This window comes from Lipophrys pholis, assembly GCF_963383615.2.
Source record: "Lipophrys pholis genome assembly, chromosome: 9".
In the NCBI taxonomy this organism is placed as follows: Eukaryota; Metazoa; Chordata; class Actinopteri; order Blenniiformes; family Blenniidae; genus Lipophrys; species Lipophrys pholis.
In genome coordinates this window covers 7,094,423-7,118,008 of record NC_137639.1, presented here as the reverse complement: position 1 = coordinate 7,118,008, position 23,586 = coordinate 7,094,423, and the positions used below count along the sequence as shown (strand labels likewise).

The window sequence follows — 23,586 nt, the reverse complement described above, 5'->3', positions numbered from 1 at the left end:
CCCCCTGTGCTCCTACAAAATTTGAATGTCCCCACTGTGGGAATAATTAAGGAATATCTAATGTGACCTCTAATCTATGTATATATATTTTCTCCCCGTTTCCAGCCGGAAGTCTGGGACACGTCATGTGAAAGCAAGTCCACGAGGGGGCGCACCAGCCACCTCATCGTCCACAGGTTTAGCCCAGCCCCATGAGCTTTGTATTCTGAATGGTTCCATGATCAGATGTGACCAAACATGCAGACGTTCAGTGTCCCGTTGAGGTTTATTCTGCATGAATTAATCAGAGCAGAGAACTTTTCAGTTTATAAAAGGCCTCAGAGAATGAGGCTTCAATTACTCTGAAACTGCTGAAACAGCTAATAAGCTATAGGTGGACGATATTAAAGCGCATAAAAAGCAACGTGATGGACTGAATGTAAAAAGAGCTTTGAGGAGCCTGTGTGAGTGTCAGCTAAGTGTGAAATTATTTTTAAAAAAGGGCTGCACGTGAACCTTGTGAACAATGTATTGAAGTGAAAGACAGATCCTGCATTACACTAACAAGTGTGAAAACATTTGGAGAGGCTTTGTGGAGACGCTCAAGCTCTGTAAATAATAAAAACTCAGTTGCCTCGTTTGAAATGACGTCCACAGTCCATAATTGTTTCAACAGTTATTTTATAGAAACATGACTCTGAACAGTGCAATTCACTACGTTCCTCCATAAAGCTAAAACACAGAAATGACACAGATTTTATAAGAATTAACCAGCTCCACTCTTCCTCCTCCTCCTCCTCACTGTGTGTGCATCATCATACGTTCAACACAAAAGCAAATATGGTGGGTTAAGCGGGTCACAGTTGGAGACTAAAATCTACATGTTTACTAATGCATACAGTACAGATAACAGAAGTAGAGTGAGACATGGCCGACAGTATGGAGCTTCTTCTTCTTTTTTTTTTTTGGTAACAGTGAGCGAGCAGAGGTTAAAATTCAAGCGGGATTTCTCCAAAACGCTGAGCCTCAATATTAAAGACTTTCCAACTTTCCCCTAATCTGACTGTGAGCAGGTAGAACAAGTAGAGGTGCAGCCTTGCAGGTCAGTCGCTCAGATATGGGACAGGAAGCTTCACACCTCACGTCAGGTGCATGCCCACTACTTCCTGTTGATCTCTCAAAAAACAACAACAACAAAAGCATCTTGTTTTTTTGTTTTCCTTATGGCGGGGGGTGGTGGCGGGGGGTGTGTCACAAATCCTGCTGCTGCTCCTCCGTGTTATCTGCTGGCTGCAGGCGGCGTGGCTGCCGTCTAACAGTCGCAGGCACGAGCTGGAAAAACAAGCAGGACAGTAGAATTATGTATTCAGAAGAACCATTTTATGCATTTCTATTTTAGTGTTGCTGCAAAATGAATTTATTTTGCAATAAAAAATTGAACGGTGCTTTTACTAATAAGTCTAAGAGTAAGGCCCCGTTTGTACAACAACGTTTTATATAGAAAACCCAAAAACCTTCTTAGTGTTTTTGGTGTCTGTTGATATGACAATGGTGGTTGAAGGCACCTAAGGTGACTTTTTGAATCCGTCTCCGTGGAAACGGGACAAAACGCAACATTCTGAAATGCTGCTAATGCGGATACACACCACGGCCATATTAAAATAGTTCTTCTGCACATTGTTGTCAGCATTTCTACTGTTTCCGTGTTTATGAGACAAAAACACAGAAATGATGCATTTTCACTCGAAACATTGTCGTGTAACCGGAGACTGGTCGCTGTTCCACGACAGGAGCAACAAGGATCTTGAGATGCTGCGAGGTGATCTTGTGATCTGACCTGGTCAGAATACTCTGAGAAGTGGCCCCTGAAGTATTTGAACTCTCACATAGAGCGACAAGCAGCATCTCAGATTCATTATCAGGAAGGAGGAAGTGAAACAATTCATAGATTCACAGATTATTATGGGTTTTTTTTCAGAAGGACAATGAAACAGAATCAACATGCTGCTGCTCATTATGTCATATTGAGAATTAGAGACGTGTGCGCGCGCGCGCGTGCGTGTGTGTGTGTGTGTGTGTGTGTGTGTGTGTGTGTGTGTGTGTGTGTGTGTGTGTGTGTGTGTGTGTGTGTGTGTGTGTGTCCCTCTATACCAGTGTGGACCTGAAACCTGATGACTGTTTATTTCCTTCCATTCTGGTCCCAAAGGTCAAACATTTAGATTGTTCTGTCACCAGACTGAGGTTAAACGAGTAGTATTGTGGATTGAGCCCATAAAGCATACAAACATGACATGTGTTTGTGTGTGTGCAAATGGACAGTGCCACGGTGACAGCAGCAGGTCCCTGTGGGCCCCTGCTGAGTTGCTATGCTCTCACACAAACACATGCTGTGCGTTTCCATATGGCCACCTGTGTATTGTCTGGTTTCCTCAGAGCCGCTAGCGCTGAACTTACTGGGTTCCCTACCAGCGTACGACAGTATGAGCCCCAATCAACAGCTCAAACTGCTTCAGCATGCTGAAAGCCTGATTTCTGTTTCAATTTTCCAACACAACGGGACACATTTAAGGCTCCATCAGGCAGCGTCACGTTCATTGTATTCCCTTCTTTTTGAGCCTGCTGGGCACCCGCAGCGACCAGACACCTGTTGAACAGCGAGGTTCATGGGATATCAGCCGAGAGCTCAGACCGCTTTCCATTCTGTGTGTGTGTGTGTGAGACACATGATGTTTTCAGAGTGAAGCAGATGGACAGAGTAAATATAACTTATGACCTTAGCGGGATGCCAAGTGAGTGGTGGATTCTTGAGTATTTCAAAGGAAAGAAGGCCACACATGCCAACGAGGCTTCACACAACTTGTATGTGTGTGAACGTGACCACGTCAAGAGTTCAGAATACAACTGGTGAGGCAACACGAGCAGTCGAGATCTGGGGCGACGTCCATACGTCCTCTCGATCCGCTGCAGCTTATCTGCAGCCGATCCCAGCAAACAAGAGGCAAAAGCAAGCTACACTTTGGACAGTCAAACATGGATACCTCTAACAACGACCAGCAATCACCGTCACACACACGTAGAGCCTAGAGAGGGTCACTAAAAACGTAACGATCATGTCTCTGGACTGTGAGATGCCAAATTACCAACATGACGTCTAAACCAGAGGTGTGAAACTCATTTTAGTTCAGAGCCACATTCAGACCAGTTTGATCTCGAGTGGGCTGGCCTGGTAGAATAGTGCCATAAGAACCTTTAAATTCATATTTTAAAGTTTTTCCTTGTAGTGGCGCAGAGTAGCCATGTGGAAAATGTCGGTATTTTCACAAAACAAAAAAAAACAATTACTAATGAAATAGACGACGATCTCAACATAACGCCAGTTCTCGTGAAACCTTCAGGTGCAAAATGCAGTAAAACCTCCCAAAAAAATCTTCTCCTGTAGTCGCTGCATTATGGATGTTTTCACAATCTCACCCTGACAGCACGGCTTTCAGGCTCATACCAGCGTCATTGCTATCTCAGCTCGAGTCTTGGTGTTGTGCTGTGTGTACTTCAAACCTTTGCAAAAATAATCAACTTTTTCATTGAATTTTTTACAGTTTGCTCGGTGGTTTGGCCGGATTGGAGCCTTTTTGCGGGTCGGTTTTGGTCCACAGACCTTATGTTCGACACACCTGGTCCAAACCCAAACTTGAAATAAGACTGAAGGACTAAAAGAGCAGCTCATGGTGAGTCGCGTTATCTTCCCAGACCTGATGGGATTCCAGTGTCTCTGCATAAATGATGTCAGATTAACCCGAGCGTTGCTATCAGTGCGAGCAGCAGCGGTTGTTCAGGTCGGTCGAATATCCAAGGTCACGTTCAGTGACCTCATTTTGCTCCATGGGAGAAAATGGCAAGTTGATGCAACTTAGTCCCAAAGAGCGACGGGCAGTTGCATGAAATAAGTGAAAATTGTGAGTTAACAATTTTAACCTCCTGAAAATTACGTGACAAGATTAATAAGTCTAGTCTGTGGTAGTACATGAGAGTGTATTACCTTCATTGAGCATCTGCTGAGCATTACTGCCTGTCCTCCTCCTGCAGGAGAAAAAAAAAAAAGAAAAACAGAAGAAAGGGTGAGGGAAAACACATGCTTGCGATCCAGTTTTTTTTTCTTGATTTAAAGATTTTGGCCCCTAACCCTAACCCGCAAAAACTATTTAAGTTAAACTCATAGCTATCTGGGGGTCCGTTTAAACAACAACCGTGCTTGGAGCAACAGAAAATGCAACTTTTGGAAAACAGATCCCACGGTGGAGCTTTTCAAAAACACTCCGACTCCCTCCATGTGAAACAAGGGAAAACACAACTTTTCAGAAACGCTGCGACTTAGTTCTTCTGCACATGTGTGAGTCGACGGACAATAAGAACAATGTTTGCCTCTCGTGTCACGACTCCCAGTCCAGTTTCTCCTGGGACTTGGTGTTTGTAGTTGACAGTCACCAGGAATAACAATCCAACCATCGAGGCGTACTCTAATTGTTCATTTTTATAGCATATTGTTCTCTGCGTGTGGATTCATTACAGAAACAAACAACTGTGCCCACTAGTGGCCCAACATGAATACTACATACTTTTCTGCGTTTCCGTCATTTCTGTGTAAATGGACATCGTTTTCAAACATAAACCCTTTCATACGTGATTAACCCAAAAATTTGGCGTTTTTACATGAAACATTGTTTTTTTAAAACTGGCCCTTAAACACTTCTGCATGTACTCATGTTATACAAGCGTATTTCAAGTATTACTATGTGACAGCTGACCTCTTATTCTGGTTGAACTTGCATCTGCAGTGGCCACCTAGAAGGAAGAAAAGCAGATTTCATGAGATTTCTGTGATTTAAGACATTGTGCTTACGTGTGTGTGTGTGTGTGTGTGTGTGTGTGTGTGTGTGTGTGTGTGTGTGTGTGTGTGTGTGTTTCATCTCACTGAGCAGGATGGTGATGCCGATAAGACAGAGAACAGCAGCGAGGATCAGGCCTCCGACACGCAGATTGTGATAGTCTGCAAAAACAGCAGGTTTCCCGTCACAAACTGCTCGTCAATAAAGATCAATCAAATCAAACTAAAAAACAAGTTAAAAAAATGTCTACTTCACATTTCTCCAAAAGGTCACTGGTCATGTCATATTAGTAAATTATTGAGAGTTCTTAAGCATGCACATATAACCATTTCCTTCTTTGATTGCTTATTGCTTCATCTTTCTATTAAAGTAGACATGAGATGAAAAAAGCAGGATTACCAAAGGTGAAAGGATCCTCCTCCGCTGCAGGAAAAGAAACGATAGTCAGTGAACGTTAGAGGAGCCGAAACAAAGGAAACATTCATGGTGCACATACTTAACAGTGTTGTCACAGAATAAACAGGAGTTCATGTGTGAAGAGCAAACTCAGCGTCTCGCTTTGTGATTAACATCGGGTCGATACACTTCAAACTTCATACTCTGGTCAAACTTAAAGTGATGGTGCCCACATCAGTGGAAAAAGAAAATCCAAAAATGGTGACGCATTCTTACACAAGTCACTAATTAAACCATTTTCTGTTCATTTCAACTTCTGTCACTCAAACAATAAGATTTAAGAAAAACTTTCCCATTTTGATCGATTTCATTGTGCATGTAATATATATAATGATTTTTAAGATATTGAGTATTATACAGATTTTATTGTCAATAATTATTGCTTCTTAATGTCATATGTATTGGTCTCATCGTAAACTGGGAAGCCACAAAGGAATTCATCAAAAGATGTGATAAAACGTTTGCCGATCTCACCTCAATAGAATCTACTGTTCCTTTTTAAAATCAGTTTTTTATATAATATAAATGCAGTCATTGTATAGTGGGCTCTGGGATCTTCTAAAATACCACACAGCTGCAGCAGACTTCACTATTTAATATTCCCCTCAAGCAAACATGATATTAAAACACAATACAGATACTCAGCATATGACGATATTATTCATATTCCAGCAAATGTCAAGGTCTTGTTGTCGTGCAGACGTCGGCTTACCATCACAGCACATTGTGGTTTGGTGACATTAAGATATGTGCTCTTTTCTATTAATATGTCATTAATATATATTGGGAATGACACCTCTGTCACTGTGTAGAGATGACGTTAAGATAGTGATATTGAAATGGAGTATTTGTACTGTACGTACCATTCTGTTCTTCTGCAAACACCAGTGACACGACTGTGGGTGAGACGGAGACAAGTTAGAAACACTTTAAAAGAGCCGATCTGAATTCAAAGGAAAAAAAAAACAATAACAAAAGAATCCAAATTCCTTCGTTGTTGTTTTTATAAGAAAGATGATGGCTGCACTCAGTTTCATCGCTTTTTACACCCAATGATGTTTTTGCCGATAAACTTGAAGGATCACAGACTCCTCACGTCGTCTGATTGCTCCCCCCACCCCCGATGTCCGGACAATCAATGTTTCAGCTCCATAGTGATGCTCTTCATGTCTCTCCACAGGGTTTTTACAGAGAACATAATCACATTAGCCTAAATCTGCCCGCTCTCACAGTATAAATGCACAAAGTGCTGATGGAGGAAGACGGGCGTCCTCACACAACTTCCTCTGTTGAGAGGACGCGAGTCTATCAGGTCACAAGCGGTTTGAAATTTCAACGTTATTGTGGCGAAACGTGTTGTTGAGATTAAAAAGCAATGAAACAAATTGCTTATACTCACGTGTCATCAACACCAAAGCACTGATCTTTGACATCCTGAAGCGTGAGGCTGTTTACCTAGAGGGTGAAAGAAGTTTCTCTCATTAACCGATTTGCATTATGAAACGAATGTGATCACAAATATGTGTGCGCCGAGTCTCCTTTGAGCACACAGTGACACACGATGTTCCCTCTGCGGCGCACACAAAGCAATCCGATCAAATTGAAACACAAAGTGCTTTCTCTGGCACCGAAACTTGAGCTGCTGTTGATGGGCCCAAAGTGCTCCGGTGGAGCCCGAACAGGAGAACTAAATCTGTGGTTGTAACTGCATTACTCCAAGCTTCAATGCTTCATGCGCCTTTTGTTCCCGTTTCAAGCGTCACCGGATGTTTCGCCGTGGTCCGATCCCACCAGGACTTATTTGTGGTGTTTACAGTCTCATGCCTGCTGTTCTCAACATGTTTACATTGTTTTATGTTTGAGACATACCGCCCACTTTCATATCAAAGACAATCCGTTACAAGATTTGTTCCATACACTCTCAAGCCATCAGTGGTTTCGGTTCCTTTGCACACTGCAGCTTCACGTGATCATCATCTTGTGGGACGATTACGTTCATATCCTCCTGTTGCTTCTTGTTCGCGGTAACAGTGCGAGCACATGCACAGCGAGGAGACACACCTCAAAGACGGCAGCAGTGATTTTCCACTTTGGTTTCACTGTATGCGTGAACAAACACACCCCTCCGGTCAGAAATCAGCCGTTACACGAGAGCGTGTGTGAGAGGCGTGGCACAGACTGCGGTGAACTGACTGGCTGCATCCGTTTGTGAAGCTGTGTGTGTGTGTGTGTGTGTGTGTGTGTGTTCTTGGAAGTGCCGTCACCCACTCTTTACAGCTGTGTCCGTCTGTCTGCATAATTTTCTGGAATTGGGACACGTCGTTATCAGAAGAATTTCCTGTTTTGAGGCATGGAGGATTTGTTATGAAATCTGAGACTTTGTCCATTGATTCATGACAAACAGACACTTTATAGAAGCTTCAGTAAAGATTCAGGTTTCCAAATCTACATAAAAAACAAAAACAAAAAAACAATGAATGAGCCAAATAAGTGATCAACAGCAGGCAAAGGACGTCTAATGTTACATTGGAGAAGTATATCAAAGTGTATTTAATGCGTCCAAATGCTACAAGCTGCAACGGATCACGTAAACTGTAGTTGTGAATGTGAGTGTTGATCTCCGTGTTTTCCCTGTGAAGGACCGGTGACCTCTCTGTGTAATCTGGATTTGCCCATGCGACACCACTGTACTTTACAATGTGATACCTATCCTCTTCAAAATAACAAAATATGACAAGTGCTACAAAGTCTAAAGCAGCCTACACATTAGAAAAGTTTAACCTGGGTTGTTTTTTATTTATTTAGCAGTTTTGTTTACTGTTTTATTAATGCCTAATTTACATGACAATGTTTCATGTGAAAAATGCAGAGTTTTCGCTTCAGGAAGGTTTTGCGTTTATACGGCATAATTTTGAAAACAATGCCGCCTGCCATTTCTGATTACATGGAAATGGCAGCTACGCTAAAAAAAAACACGATGTTTCATGTTGGGCCACTAGTGGGTGCGGTTTGTTTTTGTAATGAAACCACAAACACACGCGCAGCGAACAATACGCATTAAACATTAACGAGTACGTGGACATTTGTATGGACAGAAAATGAGGTTGGACCGCATTTACGAGTGACTCTCAACCATAAATCTACCAAGTCCCAGGAGAATATAAACTGCCAGTCATGACAATCTCGACACTGCCGTTGTTGTTATTGTCCAGCGACTCGCACATGTGCAGAAGAACTACTACGGCGGGCCTGGTGCACAGGCGCAGTAGCAGCGTTTTCAAACTTACGTTTTCCGTCGTGGACACAGAGACAGAGTAGCAGCGTTTTCAAATAGTTGCGTTTTCCCACCGTTTCCACGGAGACCGAGTCGGAGCATTTTCAGAAAGTTGCCCCTTGGGAGCCATTTTCAAAATGTTGCGTTTTCAGTGACTCCCAGCGCCGTCGTCGTCTAAAGCCTCGTTTCCACAGTGCCCCTTGGTGCCGGTACGGGTCAGGTCGGAACCGGTTGTTGTGCGTTTCCACTGACTCAGAACTGTTACCAACCGGTACCATTGGTAACCATTTCTCGCTACCCCTCCACTTGGGGTACCAGGCGCAACGTGCCGGCTATGAGGGGGAGGAGCTTCAACACTGCCGTCTGCTCATTGGACAACCGCTATTCAAGCCCGCCATTTCGAATCAGTTCTCCGGCAGCAATCAGGTAACTGTTTTGAAAATGTCCACGTATAATGGCGTCACATCCTGCGTGATTACGCAACCGTTCATAACCCCGCCTACATTTCAAACCGTTCCCTGTGTAATGGAAATGCGGCACTGATATGGGTCTGGTTACGGATAGCGGACCCCACCCGACCCGAACCGGCACCAAGGGGCACTGTGGAAACGAGGCTTTTCAGACACTCAAAACGTAACGAAAGTTTAGCATTTTCACTTTCACATTGTGGTGTAAATGGGACCTAAATCCATTACACGTAGCTACAGTATCCTCCTAACTTTTCAAAGGAATTCAGAGTGAAACGAGAAACTAAGAGATCGCAATGGAGGAAGTAAAACAATGTGTTTCCCTCTTCTCCTGCTGGTATTTTCAGCTTGGCAGTGAGGCCGGGGCAGAGGAGCAGAACCAGTGCTCCTCTCCCGCTGCCTCCCCACAGCAACCCGAGGCGTAGCAGGGGGAATGCAGAGGACGGGAAACAGGCCAGCAGCCACTAGAGAGCGGCTTACCTCATAATAGAGACAGAGAGAGGAGAGGTGGGAGAAATGTGGGGGGAAAAGACAAAGAGGAGAGAGAAATGGACACAGCGGGCAAACTGAAGGTGAGACTGTGGAAAGGTCACGCCTCAGAGTCCGATGAAGAGGCGCCTCCCTGCTCCTTTCTGAAGATCGTATTCTTAAACAAATGTTAGTTAAAGGCGGAGCCAGGAGACGAGTGCAGGAGGTATGAAGTGAAATCCTCCTGTTTATTGCTGGTAGATGGGTACAGAATGTTTAAAACCAGCCCACTCCAGATGAAATTGACTGTATGTGGCCCTGAACTAAAGTGTGTTTAAAACTCCTGGTTCAAGCATCTCGTGTTTAATTATCTGTGAATTTATGGGCTAAGTTGCACAAAAATCTTTAAAAACAAGCAAATGGCAAATGAAATTAATCACGTCAGCGTGGACTACAAAGCTTTCCAACATAACATCCACCATCAATAGCTCATTCAGTGTGGTGCATCAGTACATCTCTGTGGTCAAGTCTTGCACAGTCATCCGGTGGCAGGAGCTGTCATCGCAAACGAACAGATTAAAACCTGGAGTTCATTGCGAGCCGTAGCCTTTTGTTCGCTCTGAGGCATCCTGACATTTCCCGGGTGTAGCCTCGCCTTTGATCAGTGTCGCCTGGAACAGGCTCCATCCCCAACAAGATGAAGTGGATATGAAAGATAAATAAGTGTGTTACCCGATTCAACACTTTCTCAAGTTCCCAATTAGGGTTGAATTCGCGGCTGTGCCACTTTCAGAATTTCTTTTTTTTTTCATTACACATATAACTGATGTAAGCGGAGGACTCATATTAGAAGTTTATATTCTACCTGGTACTTCCTGTGGAGCTACTTCTCCAGCCCTGCCTGGTCCAGGGATAAAGAATTGCCTGTTCTGGCTCCGTCACGCCACCCGGCTCGTCTCTGACTATCCCTCGGGTTTTTGTTTTCTTCTCTCTCTTTCCACTCGTCTCTGGGACCGTTAATCCAGTTTTGTCTCTGGGCCTCATACAGTTTCCCAACACCTACTTGTTTCAAACTGCTCTTCTGCTTTTGTCCAGCGACACAGAGCCCTTTAAGATCCTCCCCCATCCCTGACACACTTCTGCCAGTCTTTGCTCTTCAACTAGTGAACTTTCAGATCTTTTCCACACATTCACAGCTCCCTTCTCCTCTTTAATCCACGAAGAAGATTAAATTCACTCATTTCCATTGCATCAGTGGTTTCAATGGTAATGTTAAAGGCTCATAAGAAGAGTCTGGAAGAAAAATCATCCAAGAAGTAGAAAGTAATCATGACTTAAATGAACCGCTTCCCCAAATTGGCTGCTTGGTAGCAGTAATCCAACTTATCCGTGGCCATTTTTCCTGAAAGTGACAATGCAGCATCCCAGTGTAAGGCCCCGTTTACATCACATTGTTCCAAATGAAAACACCTGGTGTTTACGTTTTCATTTCAGAAAGGTTTCCCATTTACACAGCAACGTTTTGAAAATGATGCCCATTTACACTGAATCAGCAGAAACGCTGAACACGGTGTAGTTAGCATGCCCGGCTACGAGTTAGCGTTGTTGTTTGCGCCACATGCGCGCAGAGAACTATGCGCAATAAACATTAACAATGGCACGTGCACGGACATTCGTGTAGACAGACGATAAAGTTAGATTGTTATTACAGTGACTCAGCTATAAAACTACCTACTCTCAGGAGAATTCGGACCGGGAGTCGTGACACTCTGGAGGCCGCCATTGTTGTTATTGTCCATCTACTCACGCATGTACAGAAGAACCATTTACTACGGGCAGTGGTGCGCATGCGCAGTGGCAGCGTTTCAGCAAAATTGTGTTTTCCCTCATTTTCATGGAGACAGAGTCGGAGCGATTCCAAAAAGTGGCCGCGAGCACCACCGTCATACAAATGGACGCCAAAGCATAATGAAAGTTTTTCATTTCCACCAGGAAACGTCATGTAAATGAGGCCTTCAAACCAATAGACCAGAGGACGTTCAATTCATCAAATACATCCAGCTATCAATTCAAAATGCCTGCCCTGTTTTAAAGAGCCGATACACAACTACCATATTTCAATGTATTGATTCTTCTTTCTTAAAGCCTGACATAAAATGCTGGGCTTTGAAGTAAGTGTAACGGATAAAGGGCTTGGTTGTAAACCACATCGTGCAAGTTTTATGAAGATAATGAGACATCAGGGAGCTTTCCTTATCCGTTTTAGTGTGACTGTCCAGAATGAAGTTTGACTCATGCAGGACTGGTCTGAGTACAAGTGAGCATACGGTAGATGTAACACCTCAAAAAGTCATACCAGCACTCTGACCTGGACACATCGGCAAAATGTGATTATAGACTTGTAAAAACTGTCTCTCATGGTTGTTTTGGTTCATTCGATGCAAAAATCCAGTAAATGGATAGGTCCATATGTAAACATATGGTTTAAGTTTAACTGTCTAACCCAGTGAGTTTGGACTTTATTGACTTTTAGTAGCCACAGCAACCTTTCTCACTCCGAATGTTTGATCATGACAAAACACACAAACCTGATTTTGCACAATCAGAAAGGGCACTGGTACACCGAGAGGCCAATACTTTGAATGTGACTGTGCCGTCATTATATTCTCCCGTTCAATCTTCAAAGATTATTCCACCTCTTTGATAGTCATATAAATCCGTACACTATGTTTTACTGTGTAAACTTTATGTCGATGACTCGACTTTGTATGTGCTTTGTGTTGTACGAAGCAGCCATTCAGTTTCTGTTTCTACTTTTCCAACAGTGCTCCCCCCACTCCCACCCCCACCTGTGTTTGAATGTTGGTGTGTGTTTGTTCCTGTGCTCCACTACAAAGACAGCTGCCTATTCTCAGAGGCATTTTTTATTCCTAATTTAGAAGCGAGGCATTCCAGTGCGCTGCACATCCTTTATGAGAGGTGAGCACACGCAGGAACAACCACTCTGTTGTAGACTATACACACCAAACACACAATCCAGAGTTTGCCTGAAGTTGTGACAGACAAAAGCACATGACCTCCAACTTCTTTGTGAAATATTGAGCAACCTGCAAACACAACTTTTAACCCATTATATTGTGCAACTTAAAAACGGATTGTATGAGTAGGAAAAGCTTGGAAGTAACTGTGGACATGAGAGCGCATGGGAGGGGGGGAGGGTTGAAGCCGGAGGAAGGCAGGAAGACATGGGAGAGTGTGGCTGGGAAAGAGAGGGAAGGAGGAGGGATAAAAAAAAGGGGGGGGGGGGGGGGTAGAAGAGGGAGTGGAGCATTGTAGAGTCATGAGTCACACATGGTAACCACAAGTCCAGCAACAGTCTGCACGCTCTTCACTCTCCAGGATGTTTCCATCATTTCACGGCATCTTCCGCTCATTAAATATTCATCTTTCCAGTAGAAGCCGTCCTAATGAACTTTGCGCGAGGCAAACCAACAAATCTGATTTCGAAGTGATCAGGTCTTGGAGAGGAAAACCTCACGGTTAAACAAGGTCACACAGTCCCATCACCGAGATAAAGATCGATGTCCCTCCTGTTGAGGTTTCTAAATTTGTGTTTGTAAGGAGACAGTGTGCCCCCCCCCCTCGCCATCGTTTGGCCTGGTCTTTTTTAAGACCTGTGGTCATGTGAGAGCCGCGTCTGCCTCACCTGGGAGAGGAAAGACAAGTCTGTGTGTCACCTCCTTCGCATGCCCTCGTCTCTCCTCTGAACCCCGCCACCTCTCCACATTTTTGTCATTTCCTCTACCAAGCTCAAACTTTGAAATACCATAGTTTATATATATATATATATATATATATATATATATATATCTATATCTATAGTGGCGAAAGGAAACTTAGCAATGTTGCGACACGCATTTTTCTGATGTTAGAATTTACATTTATGCCACATTTCTGAAGGAAAAGCTGCATTTTCTGTTGTGCTTCATCTGTTTAATGGCTTTAGGTTTGCATCCATAGATTATTTAATAAGAAAACAGAAAGAGTAAACTAATGGATTGCAATATTTGTGGCCTATAATGTCAAACAGAACACAGTCATGGTAGGTTGGATCAATACAAGTTGTCAATTGTTGCACACAATAGGGATATTCTCTCTGTACTCCTGTTTATACTATGATACAACATGTTGAAAACCTCACACTTTGGGGAAAAAGTGAGAAAAAACTTTTCTTCCTGTTTTCTACCATCAACCCAGACGTACCTTCTTTCTGTCACATCATCTATATCCAAACCAGAGCATTTAATCCGTTACTTAAATTTAGCTGCTATTAAGAGACTTGACTCCAGTGCAATTGTTGTGGACTATTTTAACAAGGCTATATGTTTTTCCATTGACTCTAAAAGCTCTCATCAATCATGTGCATGACATTTCAGAAGCGATCAATGCTTTGAATTGACTAAGTAAAACAGCAGAGGATTATGGATCAATGCAGATGGACTGCAGAAAGTGACTGATGCACATTCATGTGTTTGATCCACCTCAAACAAGCCTGTGTGAAATAAACTGAAGCAGCTGGATTACAGTGAAACGTGCAGCCATACTGTGACACAGAGGATTATCAGTACCGCTGGCAGTTTCTCACACACACCAGCCAGTAGATTGTGTGTTGAAGCTGGGTTAAGAGTTTGACGACACCTTAGTCCCGCCTCATGTGTTAAGGGAGACCACATCCACAGGAACAGCCGGCAAACATGTGTCTGCTGGAAACCTCATAAGAAATAAGGCATAGACAGATATGTAGATGTTTTAGGGCATCTGGGGCAGATGTGGGAGCAGGATTGCATCTAATCTGCCCACAAAATGCCACAATAACAAACTAATTTAAAAAATAAAATCCCCTATAAAGCAAGATAAACTACCATAAACGGTGTTAAAGCTGTTTTTTTTTTTTTATATAAAAAAGATTAGTCATTCAGAACATCATACATGAATGATTTGTCCAGTAAGGGGTGAAAGTATAAATAGTGTTGTAATTAGATGTTCTATACAGATTATTTAGGATTTTAATTACCACAGAAAAGATGATTACAGACACAAGTAAGTTAATCTGATATGTGAATCAATGTTTCTGGTTATAAATATGATTCATATTGTGCTGCATTAATGCTATAAAGCATCATCGAGTTAACTTCGAACGCCTTTTGGATAATAAATACTGATAGCACGATGACGCATGTTTAAGTTGTTAAACGATGAAATATGTCACTTTTACAAGGAAAACTTAACTTTGACTTTATCTTTTATCTTGTCCTATTAAAAAAACAGAAACACTAAAAGTGTCTGTTTTTGTCTGAAAACGGTCTTTTATCTGTTATTTCCCGTCAGTTCGAAGAAGAAGTCGTTTCCTGGTTCGACACTCACCTCGACGACGTGGAACCGAGCGAAGCCGAAGAAAAGCTCTCAGAAGCGGACGGATAAAGTCAAAACGTCGCCGTGAACCAACACCCAGCCCGGAATCCTCTCCTCCTCCCCGGGAGACTCAACAGGTTGGTCGGCTTTTAGGGAAATAAGGAAGGAGGGCAGAGCTTGGAGGAAAAAACGCCCCGGCTTTTGTGCGCGAGAACCGATCCTGGGTCGGTTTGTGAGCGCGTGAGAGCCGCGGAAAGACGGGGGGGCGGCCGGGGCGTAAACTGACCCAGAGTCAGCGGGGAGGAGGAGACTGAGCCAGCGTCGACGGGGAGGAGGAGATTGACTAAACCGAACGCGATGTTTGTTTTTCAGACTCAGCTTCTCGAGCTGGGACAAGTTGATGTCTTGTAATTAGGAACCTTAACACAAAAATATATAAAGCTTAAAGCTATCCTATCTCTAAACTCCTCCACGGTGGTTCTCAAAGTGAGGTCCGAGACCCCGGACATGGCACCCGGGAGATGCTCTTCCTGTTTGGAATCAAGGAAAACCCCCTACACCACAACTATAAAAGTGTAAACTCGTGGTTTCTGTGCTTTCTTTTCAAAAAAAAAGATTCGAGTTTACGCTGCAATGATTTGAAAATTATGTTTGTTTACATGAAAACGGCCGAGACACTTAAAACATTTCCATGTAGGGCTGTTGGTCGGTTTTGTAAAGAAACGACACACACGTGCACCCAGAGAACAATACCTTATAAATATTATCAACAATGAAGTTGGATTGCTATTACTGGTGGCTCTCAACTATATAAAACTACCAAGTCCCGGGGGAATATGGAGTGGGAGCCATGACTCTCTGTAGGCCGCCATTGTTGTTATTGACCATCTAATCGCGTATGTGCAGAAGAACTAGTATAATTTTCGCCATTTACATGGAGACGGAGTTGAAACACTTTCGACAACCTGCGGTTTCCCCTGTTCCTACAGAGACAGAGTTGGAGTGTTTTCGAAAAGCTCTGTTTTCAGAGGCTCCGAGCGCCATTGTTGTCTGAACAGACACCCAAAGCACAAAACAAAGGTTTTCCGTTGTCATGTGAACGGGGCCTAAATATGCACATGTAAAGAACATTATAGCGAGACATTTTTCAGGGGACAAAACATGACTTTTTTCTGAGGGCTCCAGTATTTGTATGTTTGAGAGTTGGCGTGACCACCAGCTTTTGGATTCACTATCATTTGTTTTGGGAGACACTGACGTAAATAAAATCTGAAGTGCCCAATTTATCAAGATGTAATCAGAACAATTAAAAGAAATGTGTTTCTTTCTGATGTTATCTTCAATGTTTTTCTAATAATCTGCTCCTCTCATGTATGTTATTCAGGAGGCCAAAACATTAGAAACACTTCTTATTATAATACATTTCAACTTTGTCAAACTACGGCATGAGAAATAAACATATCGTTGCATTAAAACTTTTCCGTTACGTTCAAGCAAAGTGAACATGACCGCTTTAGGGGAGTTTATGGCTGAGCTGTTGAGTTCAGTGTACACTTAAGTGACATTTAGATAAATTCACCACGTTCAAATGTTTCAAATACTTTACATTACTCATTGACGAATAGCTGCAGGAGTGTTAAATATCAGCCTTGTTTTAGAGTTTGGAGTGCAGGTCATAAATGGCTTGGTAATAAACCTATAGCACCGTTCCTGGTCAATATTGACCGTGAAAGGTAATAAACAGTGCAACAGTGTAATCTAAAATAGCTTTGACAACCAAAACATAGTTTAAGATAATCAAATTTATTTTCATTTTGGAGGCGTCAGGGTATTTTTTTGCTTCTTATCATTGGAAAAGCTTCAACTATTAACCATACAGCAACGCATGCAACAGACAGAACGGTGACACCATATTCCTTTATACGCGCTCTTTCAGGAACTATGCACAACACATGGCAAGAATTAAACTAATAAGCATGTGTGTTCGTTAGAATATCTTGCAAACAGGCATTTTCACGAAAATGAACCCATCAGCACAGATCAGCACAAAGCAAATGCCTTAAAAAAACAAACAAAAAAAAGAATACGTGAAGAAGGCTAGTGGGTTGGAGTGGGTGTCATTTATTGCAGCTGCTGGACTTTACGATGCTATCCTCCACAACATTCTGGCTCACGTCTGCACAGGTGTGTTTTCACAGGACGCCCCCACCACCACCACCACCACCACCACCCCCCTGCACACATCCAACATCTCCACCCCTTTATGCCTGTCAGCTCCTCTTCCTGGTCCAAACCGGTTTGTCAGGAGAGATATCAGATTTCACTGTTGTCGTCTTCCCCTTTTCTACAAAGGTAAAAGATGAGGGAGGGGCAGCGGGAACATGGCGCTTTAGTTAGAAAAGAGAGAGAGAAAGTTCATGCGCGTTGAAAAATGAACGAACGCCTTACTTGTTGGTCCTCGAGCACTTGTTATCTGTGAAGAGAAACCAGCGTTTAATCTCGATTCAACCGCTGCTTTGTTCACGTGTGCGACTTGCAGCACTCACAAAGTAAAACGCTGATTCCTCCAGCCACCAACAAGCTGGCGCAGATCAGGCCGGCGATCCGTAGCCTTTCATAGTCTGTTAAGAATTCAATTTGGGGTCAGGTCAAGATCCAGGGAGGTTGCACATTGGAGACAATAAGATACGAAAGTGTGGACTTACTGTAAACAAACGGATCTGCAGATAAAAGAATAGAGAGAAGAAAGATTAATGACACTATCAGTACATTTACGTGCTTTAGCATTATCTGAAAAAAACAAAATGCATCTCCTGAGTGACTAAAACGCAGCAGATAATTTTCCTATCAGTGGTTCTATTGGAATCATTCATATCGTAGTCTCCAGCAGACAGAGACTTGCTGACTGCCAAAGAAGAGCCTTTGTCGGGGCGACCAAAGCACTTAGTGTGCTGAATAATTTCCAAACCAGTTCCACAACAAACAAGTGAGTGAAGTTTCGGCCTTACTCGCTTCGGTTTCCACGAAAAGGGAGAACAGCGCTGCAAGAGAGGGGGGAGAGAAATAAATGCTAAGTGAGGATTTGTGTCGAATGCACATGACCTGCACTCTGCCGTATGGGCGTCGCGCTCAATCGTTTGTTTTGTGGCTGTTTGTTTACCTGCCACAAAAACCACAACGGTGAGATGTCCCATCTTTGGCACCACTGAGATACAGAGAGAGAGAGAGAGAGAGAGAGAGAGAGAGAGAGAGACACGGTGAGACACATTTCCCATCACCCTCGCCTTCGTTTCCCACACACATGCACGCAGGCGACGCAGCGCCCGCCCGGCCCTCTCCTCAGGAGGAACGTCCTTGTGCGGCGAGGGGTCAGCGGCCTGTCAGCAGGGATGCATTCTGGGTGTTTGGAGAGTAAACAGCGGAAGGTTTGTTGTTATGTGGCGAAACCCAGCGGGGAGCCGGACAACTTCTAACTCCGGCCGATGCTCCAGAGCAGAGGGCGCGTTGTATTTAATCACACTTGCATTTACTTTGTGATTCGTTTCCCAGAGTTGCTGAATTTCCACTTTTTGTCACCCAACGAATTCATGAGCGACAAAGCTTGATCTGCATACAGGAGTCTTCATCACTGTCGTCTTAGAGCGGATTTCATTTCAATAGATTAATCGAATTTTGTTTATGTCACACTTTTTGTACAGCAAATGCAGCACGAAATACTTTACAGGGTAAAAACAAATTAAAAACAGAGTGATCTGCCCACAGCCTCTCATTCTATACACCTATGATCCTAAAAGACTCGTGAAACCAGCGCACTTTGGCTTTGGTTTTTTTACAACCAATTAATTATTTTCTGAGTTTGCTACAGGTTGGTAAATACCCAATTCTCTTCTTTATCATTCTGTTATCGGTCAAAAATCTTTGAGCCAGTCATTTCAGTTCTAAAGTGTCTGAGGAAGGTTGTTACACTCACTGTCACCTCTACCTGACCTTGGTCACCCTGGGAGAGTTTTGGAAATTTACCACCTTCCTTGATTGCTGTCACCGTCTGTTTTCCTCCCTTTGCTTGTTTGATTAGTAGCTAATCATTTTTCAAAGTATTGTTTGAGGTTTTAGATGAGCGGCCACATACCTGCACACAAAGAAAAGGGTCAGAATCAGGCTTCTGCAGACACACAATGCGAAGCAACGGCGCTCTCATTTCAACAAAAGATAAGACGTATTCACGTTTATGAAGCTATGAACTATTTCCTCTGACGTCGGGATGAGCACGCCGCTCATTTACCCCTTTAAACTCTTAATCTTTTTGTCTCTGCACGACAACGGCAGTGGGCTTTAGCTTTTCAGAAACTGAGCATCGGATGGAAATGGAGGACGGATGTAGCAGTGACCCGCTCTGTGTCCATTATCCTCATCGTGACCTCTGTCAGAAGGTTCTTGAAGCGCGGTATCAGTTCACACGCCATTAGTCAAGGTCAAACAGGCCTTTGTCTTTCAAAGGCCTCTCCACGTCTCAGATAACACAATAGCGGCAGACAGGAGAGAGACAGACGTTCATTCTACCGTTTTTACATCTTTAGATTTTTTTCCATTTCAGCAGTTGTTATTGAACAAGGTCAAAACTCCCGTCTCGTGTAGACTTTCAGCATCTACAGTTTTCTTAGCAGTGCTCGACTGACAGCTTCAGTCTCAAGTGTTTAAAGAAGATATGATTGAGTAACAATAAGCAGTGGATGACAAACAATCTGATCCAGTATCACCATGGGTCCTGCTTCACTGACTAATCCAGCACAAGGAGAAAGGACAATAAGCAGTAACACGGCAACACTTAAAATAAAGACTCCAACAATCGTTTTTCCCCCCCGGAGGTGAGTGACCTTGGTCCTCGTCGCTCTGCTCCAGCATACCTGTGCTTACCTGAGTCGATGGTTGAGGAGTGGAGGAGGGTGAATGTTCTGAGACACTGCCCGTCTCTTCTGTTTCACCTGGATAACTTTGACCTGCTCCTCCTCTTTATTTGGGGTATAAACATTTGTGCGTGTCCATGTGGGGAATTCAAAGATGGCTGCTCGAGTGAAGCCTTCACACACGTACTGAAGACGAGGTGTCAGTGTTGATCCGTAAACGTTGGAAGAAAGAAGCCCATTCGTACTCGCTGACTCAGCCAGCCATGGAGAGCTGCATCCTGAAGGCCACAGGTGGAGGAAAGTCAACTCTCCACATCTGATGCCCCAAAAAATATCATTGTAAAGGCTTTTTTTTTTTTTTTAAAGGTGGAAAATATCACATTTATTCATTTTCATTCAATGAACTTAATCTACAAACATTTGGTTGATTCTTTCTTACATTTAGAAATCTATATTGACACATTCTATGTTACTTATGGCATTGGAAACAAATAAATGACATTTTGACTTTATCGACCTCTCAAATATGAATATTGCGTGTGTGTGAGACCAACCTGTGAAATGACTTTTACATCCAAGTGATCGGTGAGGCTTTCACACAGTGTTGAAGTCGCACAACAGAACAAAACAATCATAGTCATGTGGTGAAGACAATATTAACATATGTTTACACGTTATGGCTTTCACGTGTAGCTCAGTTGAAAGAGCAGGCTCTCCTCGAACCAGGGGAATAAAACATGCTGAAGATTCGGCCCAGACTGCAGGATGGTCTGGTGTTGTGAAAAAAAAGAAAGAAAACAAAGCAAGACATTAACGGTTACATTTTCATTATATGTTGTCGGAGTTTGACATGCGTACTTCTCATAACTCCTAAACAGTTTGGATACTTAAAATAAATAATAGATCAGTCATTACAGTGGCGACCGGGGATCTCTGATCGGCAGTTTCTTGTTTTAATTTCTCCCACTGGGGATCATAGAATTTGTCTGAAGAAAAACCCTGTAGCAGGTAGAATTCTAGATTTAAACTTGGCCAATATCTTGATACTTGAAATTATACTCAAACTTTACTCATTGTACATCACATACAACAAGGTATTCTGTACACACCTGGACAGGATGTGAAGAGAGGATGTGTCCAGGCAAATTGATCATTTGGTCACTCTACAATAATAATAATAATAATAATAATAATAATAATAATAATACACAATAACTTTTCTATGTTTCCAATAGTTATGTTATTCCTCTATCATTTTACTGGTACTGTTTTTATTTTAAAGATGTAGAGTATAGTGTGTTTAAATGCCACATCACTAAGAGTGTAAAGATTATCTTGTGAGCGTGTGTTGGTGTTAGGAGGTTTTGTGTTTGCAGAAATGTGTGAGACAGCGGTGACTATTTATATATTCCTCTGTCACACTCTGGAAAAATCCGAGGCACGCATCAGCTTCTCGACAAAATGATAAGGGTGAGGACAGATGAGATAGAGCGCCCCCCCCACCACCCACCCCCCCACACACACACCCACACACACACCCACACAATAGAGTGTGTGTAAGTGGTAATACAATAATTTGACAGACACAGGGGCTGTCCGTGACAAATAAGCAGACAGGCAGGAAGGAGATAGTAGTCCAGTTTTCACGACAATCCAATTATGAATTTCTTCCTATTAAGTTTGTACTGCTCATCAAATTCCGTCATGAAAATGAGAGAGACGAAAACGAATAAGAAACACTCGGCGTTCTTTGCGCCCGCCTGCCTCTCTACATGCAGAGGAACCATGTGTTTGTATCTTGGTATGTAAAGTTATATGAAGGTCACACGCTTCCATGCATGCCAGAGTTCCAGGGCTTATGATATCTGTGTCTCTGTTACAGTAATATAAGATATAGAATGTTTTCATCTGGAGACATTGAAAAACAAAAATGCTCTGGATGAAGTTTTTCTTGAAGCACAACTTCTTCTACAAATAAATGAGAGGAACTGTAGCGGGAAGGACTGTAACCTGGACGGATGACGGCTGGATGAGACGCGCTGATTCATCAGTTCTTTCTTTTCCAAAACAATAAAAGGCTCCACAATGTTATTTTGATGACTGTTAAAGCTCAGCGAACAAAGCAGTTGAAGTGACAACCAGAAGAAACACGGATCACAGTTTCACAGAAGGCTTCATTCAACGTAAAGTTTAAAGGGCAAGTTTGAATTTATCCTCAACATAAAGACCCGGGTTTCAATCCACTCCTATTGTGTCTTTGCCAGATTTTCTCAAGGTGCTTGTTATATAATTGTCTTTAGGTGTGAGACCGCGTGGTCATCATGGATGGTTATATCAAATAATGGTGTTTTAAGTCCTGATTTAATAGAAGTGTGTCCTCAGGAAGTTTGTTCCAAAGGCGAGGGCTGTGGGAACTAAAAAGCTGCTTCACCTTGTTTCTTCTGACCCTGGGAACATTTAGTAAACCTCTTCCTGACGACCTCAGCGGTCTAGATGTTTCATATTCTCCTGGTAAATCTGAGATGTATTTAAACTTATACTTTAACTTGTATTTGCTATCTGTTTGATTCGACCCTTTATATCTTTAGATACGAGCGTTCTGCCATGGTATAGTGTTTCACTGCCTGTGTGGAACCTGCAAAAGGTCACACACCAAATAATGTAGGTTATCAGTGAACACACACACACACACTCACACACACACACACACACACACGCGCGTCTCTGTTGTGGTGGTAATTCAGACTGTTTGTCCATAAACAGCGGAGGGCTGAGAACAGGTCAGTGCTCATTTCTTACATAGCAATGAGAGTATAGCAAAGCCATCAGGTCAATCCACAGGATCAGGAAAGATGTCACTAAAATTATAATTTGGAGTAGAATTATAGTAGAATTATGTTTTTGGGAAAATTGTACTCATTGTAATCCTCTGATCATCATGCGTAGCAATACAAAACTCAGAGAGGGTGTCTGAACATTTAGAGCCAGGGTGTCAAACATAAGGCTCATGGGACGTTTAACTGTATTTTACACCAAAAATGTAAATAAATCCTTAAAATGATGATGTAGATAGTAATAATTTTAGATAGTAATTGTTTGGTTTTGCAACGGTATAGACATTTTCATCATGTATACTCTGCACCACAACAAAGAAAATCTTTAAAGGTTAAAATAAAAGCTTATTATGTCACCATTTTACCAGTTCGGCCCACTCTAGAGGAAATCGTGATGAATGTGACCCCTGAACTAAAATGAGTGACACCCTGATTTAGACCGGGTTGGAAGATTGTTTGTATAAACTAATGAGAAACGATCTCAAGAGTCTGAAGCAGAATTCCCTGTGTAGATTATGAAGAAACCAGGCGTCAGAAAGCGATGAAGGAGTGAACTCTGAGGTGTTGTTGGCGAGCAGCTGAATCAACATAACGCATAACGAGCGAGAATTCTCTCCCGCTGACTCTGTGTGTGTGTGTGTGTGTGTGTGTGTGTGTGTGTGTGTGTGTGTGTGTGTGTGTGTGTGTGTGTGTGTGTGTGTGTGTGTGTGTATTAGGGGTTAAGATTTGGTTTCATTACAATAACATCAAGGTTAAGAACTCTATTGTGAGGCCTTTAGAGATTAGAGCTTCATGCACTGACAACATATAAAGACATTGTTATTATTATTATTCTACACATTATTAACATGTTCCAAAACAGATGATTTGATATGAAGAAAACATTGTGAAGGAAAATACACAGCAATG

General features: G+C 42.7%; 1 protein-coding gene and 1 long non-coding RNA gene across 3 annotated transcripts; both read right to left on the bottom strand.

Moving 5' to 3' along the window:
* Positions 1–643: 643 nt before the first annotated feature.
* On the bottom strand, positions 644–15,233 carry fxyd3 (FXYD domain containing ion transport regulator 3). The gene is made up of 8 exons (XM_080471132.1): positions 14,952–15,233; positions 6,718–6,773; positions 6,182–6,214; positions 5,262–5,285; positions 4,949–5,023; positions 4,782–4,818; positions 4,016–4,056; positions 644–1,311 (listed from the first exon to the last, which is right to left on the bottom strand). The coding sequence occupies exons 2-8, from the start codon at positions 6,749–6,751 to the stop codon at positions 1,292–1,294; spliced, it is 264 nt and encodes an 87-aa protein (XP_080327258.1). The 5' UTR covers positions 6,752–6,773; positions 14,952–15,233; the 3' UTR covers positions 644–1,291.
* A 1,492-nt stretch (positions 15,234–16,725) lies between these two features.
* LOC308114334 lies at positions 16,726–19,906 on the bottom strand. Of its 2 annotated transcripts, none has more exons than XR_013935609.1 (7): positions 19,854–19,906; positions 18,100–18,144; positions 17,948–17,980; positions 17,645–17,659; positions 17,486–17,560; positions 17,388–17,412; positions 16,726–17,283 (listed from the first exon to the last, which is right to left on the bottom strand). It is a non-coding gene; the product is annotated as an uncharacterized lncRNA (long non-coding RNA). The 2 variants fall into 2 exon arrangements; XR_013935610.1 differs by having other exon boundaries at positions 19,844–19,885.
* Positions 19,907–23,586: the final 3,680 nt, after the last annotated feature.

Bases quoted from the DNA above. Each gene is read 5' to 3' on its own strand.
- fxyd3 (XM_080471132.1), bottom strand. From the start codon at position 6,751: ATGTCAAAGATCAGTGCTTTGGTGTTGATGACAC. The intron at 5,024-5,261 runs GTAATCCTGCTT...CTGTTTTTGCAG, and splicing joins GGAGGATCCTTTCACCTTTG to ACTATCACAATCTGCGTGTC. The intron at 4,057-4,781 runs GTCAGCTGTCAC...TTTCTCCTGCAG, and splicing joins AAGTTCAACCAGAATAAGAG to GAGGAGGACAGGCAGTAATG.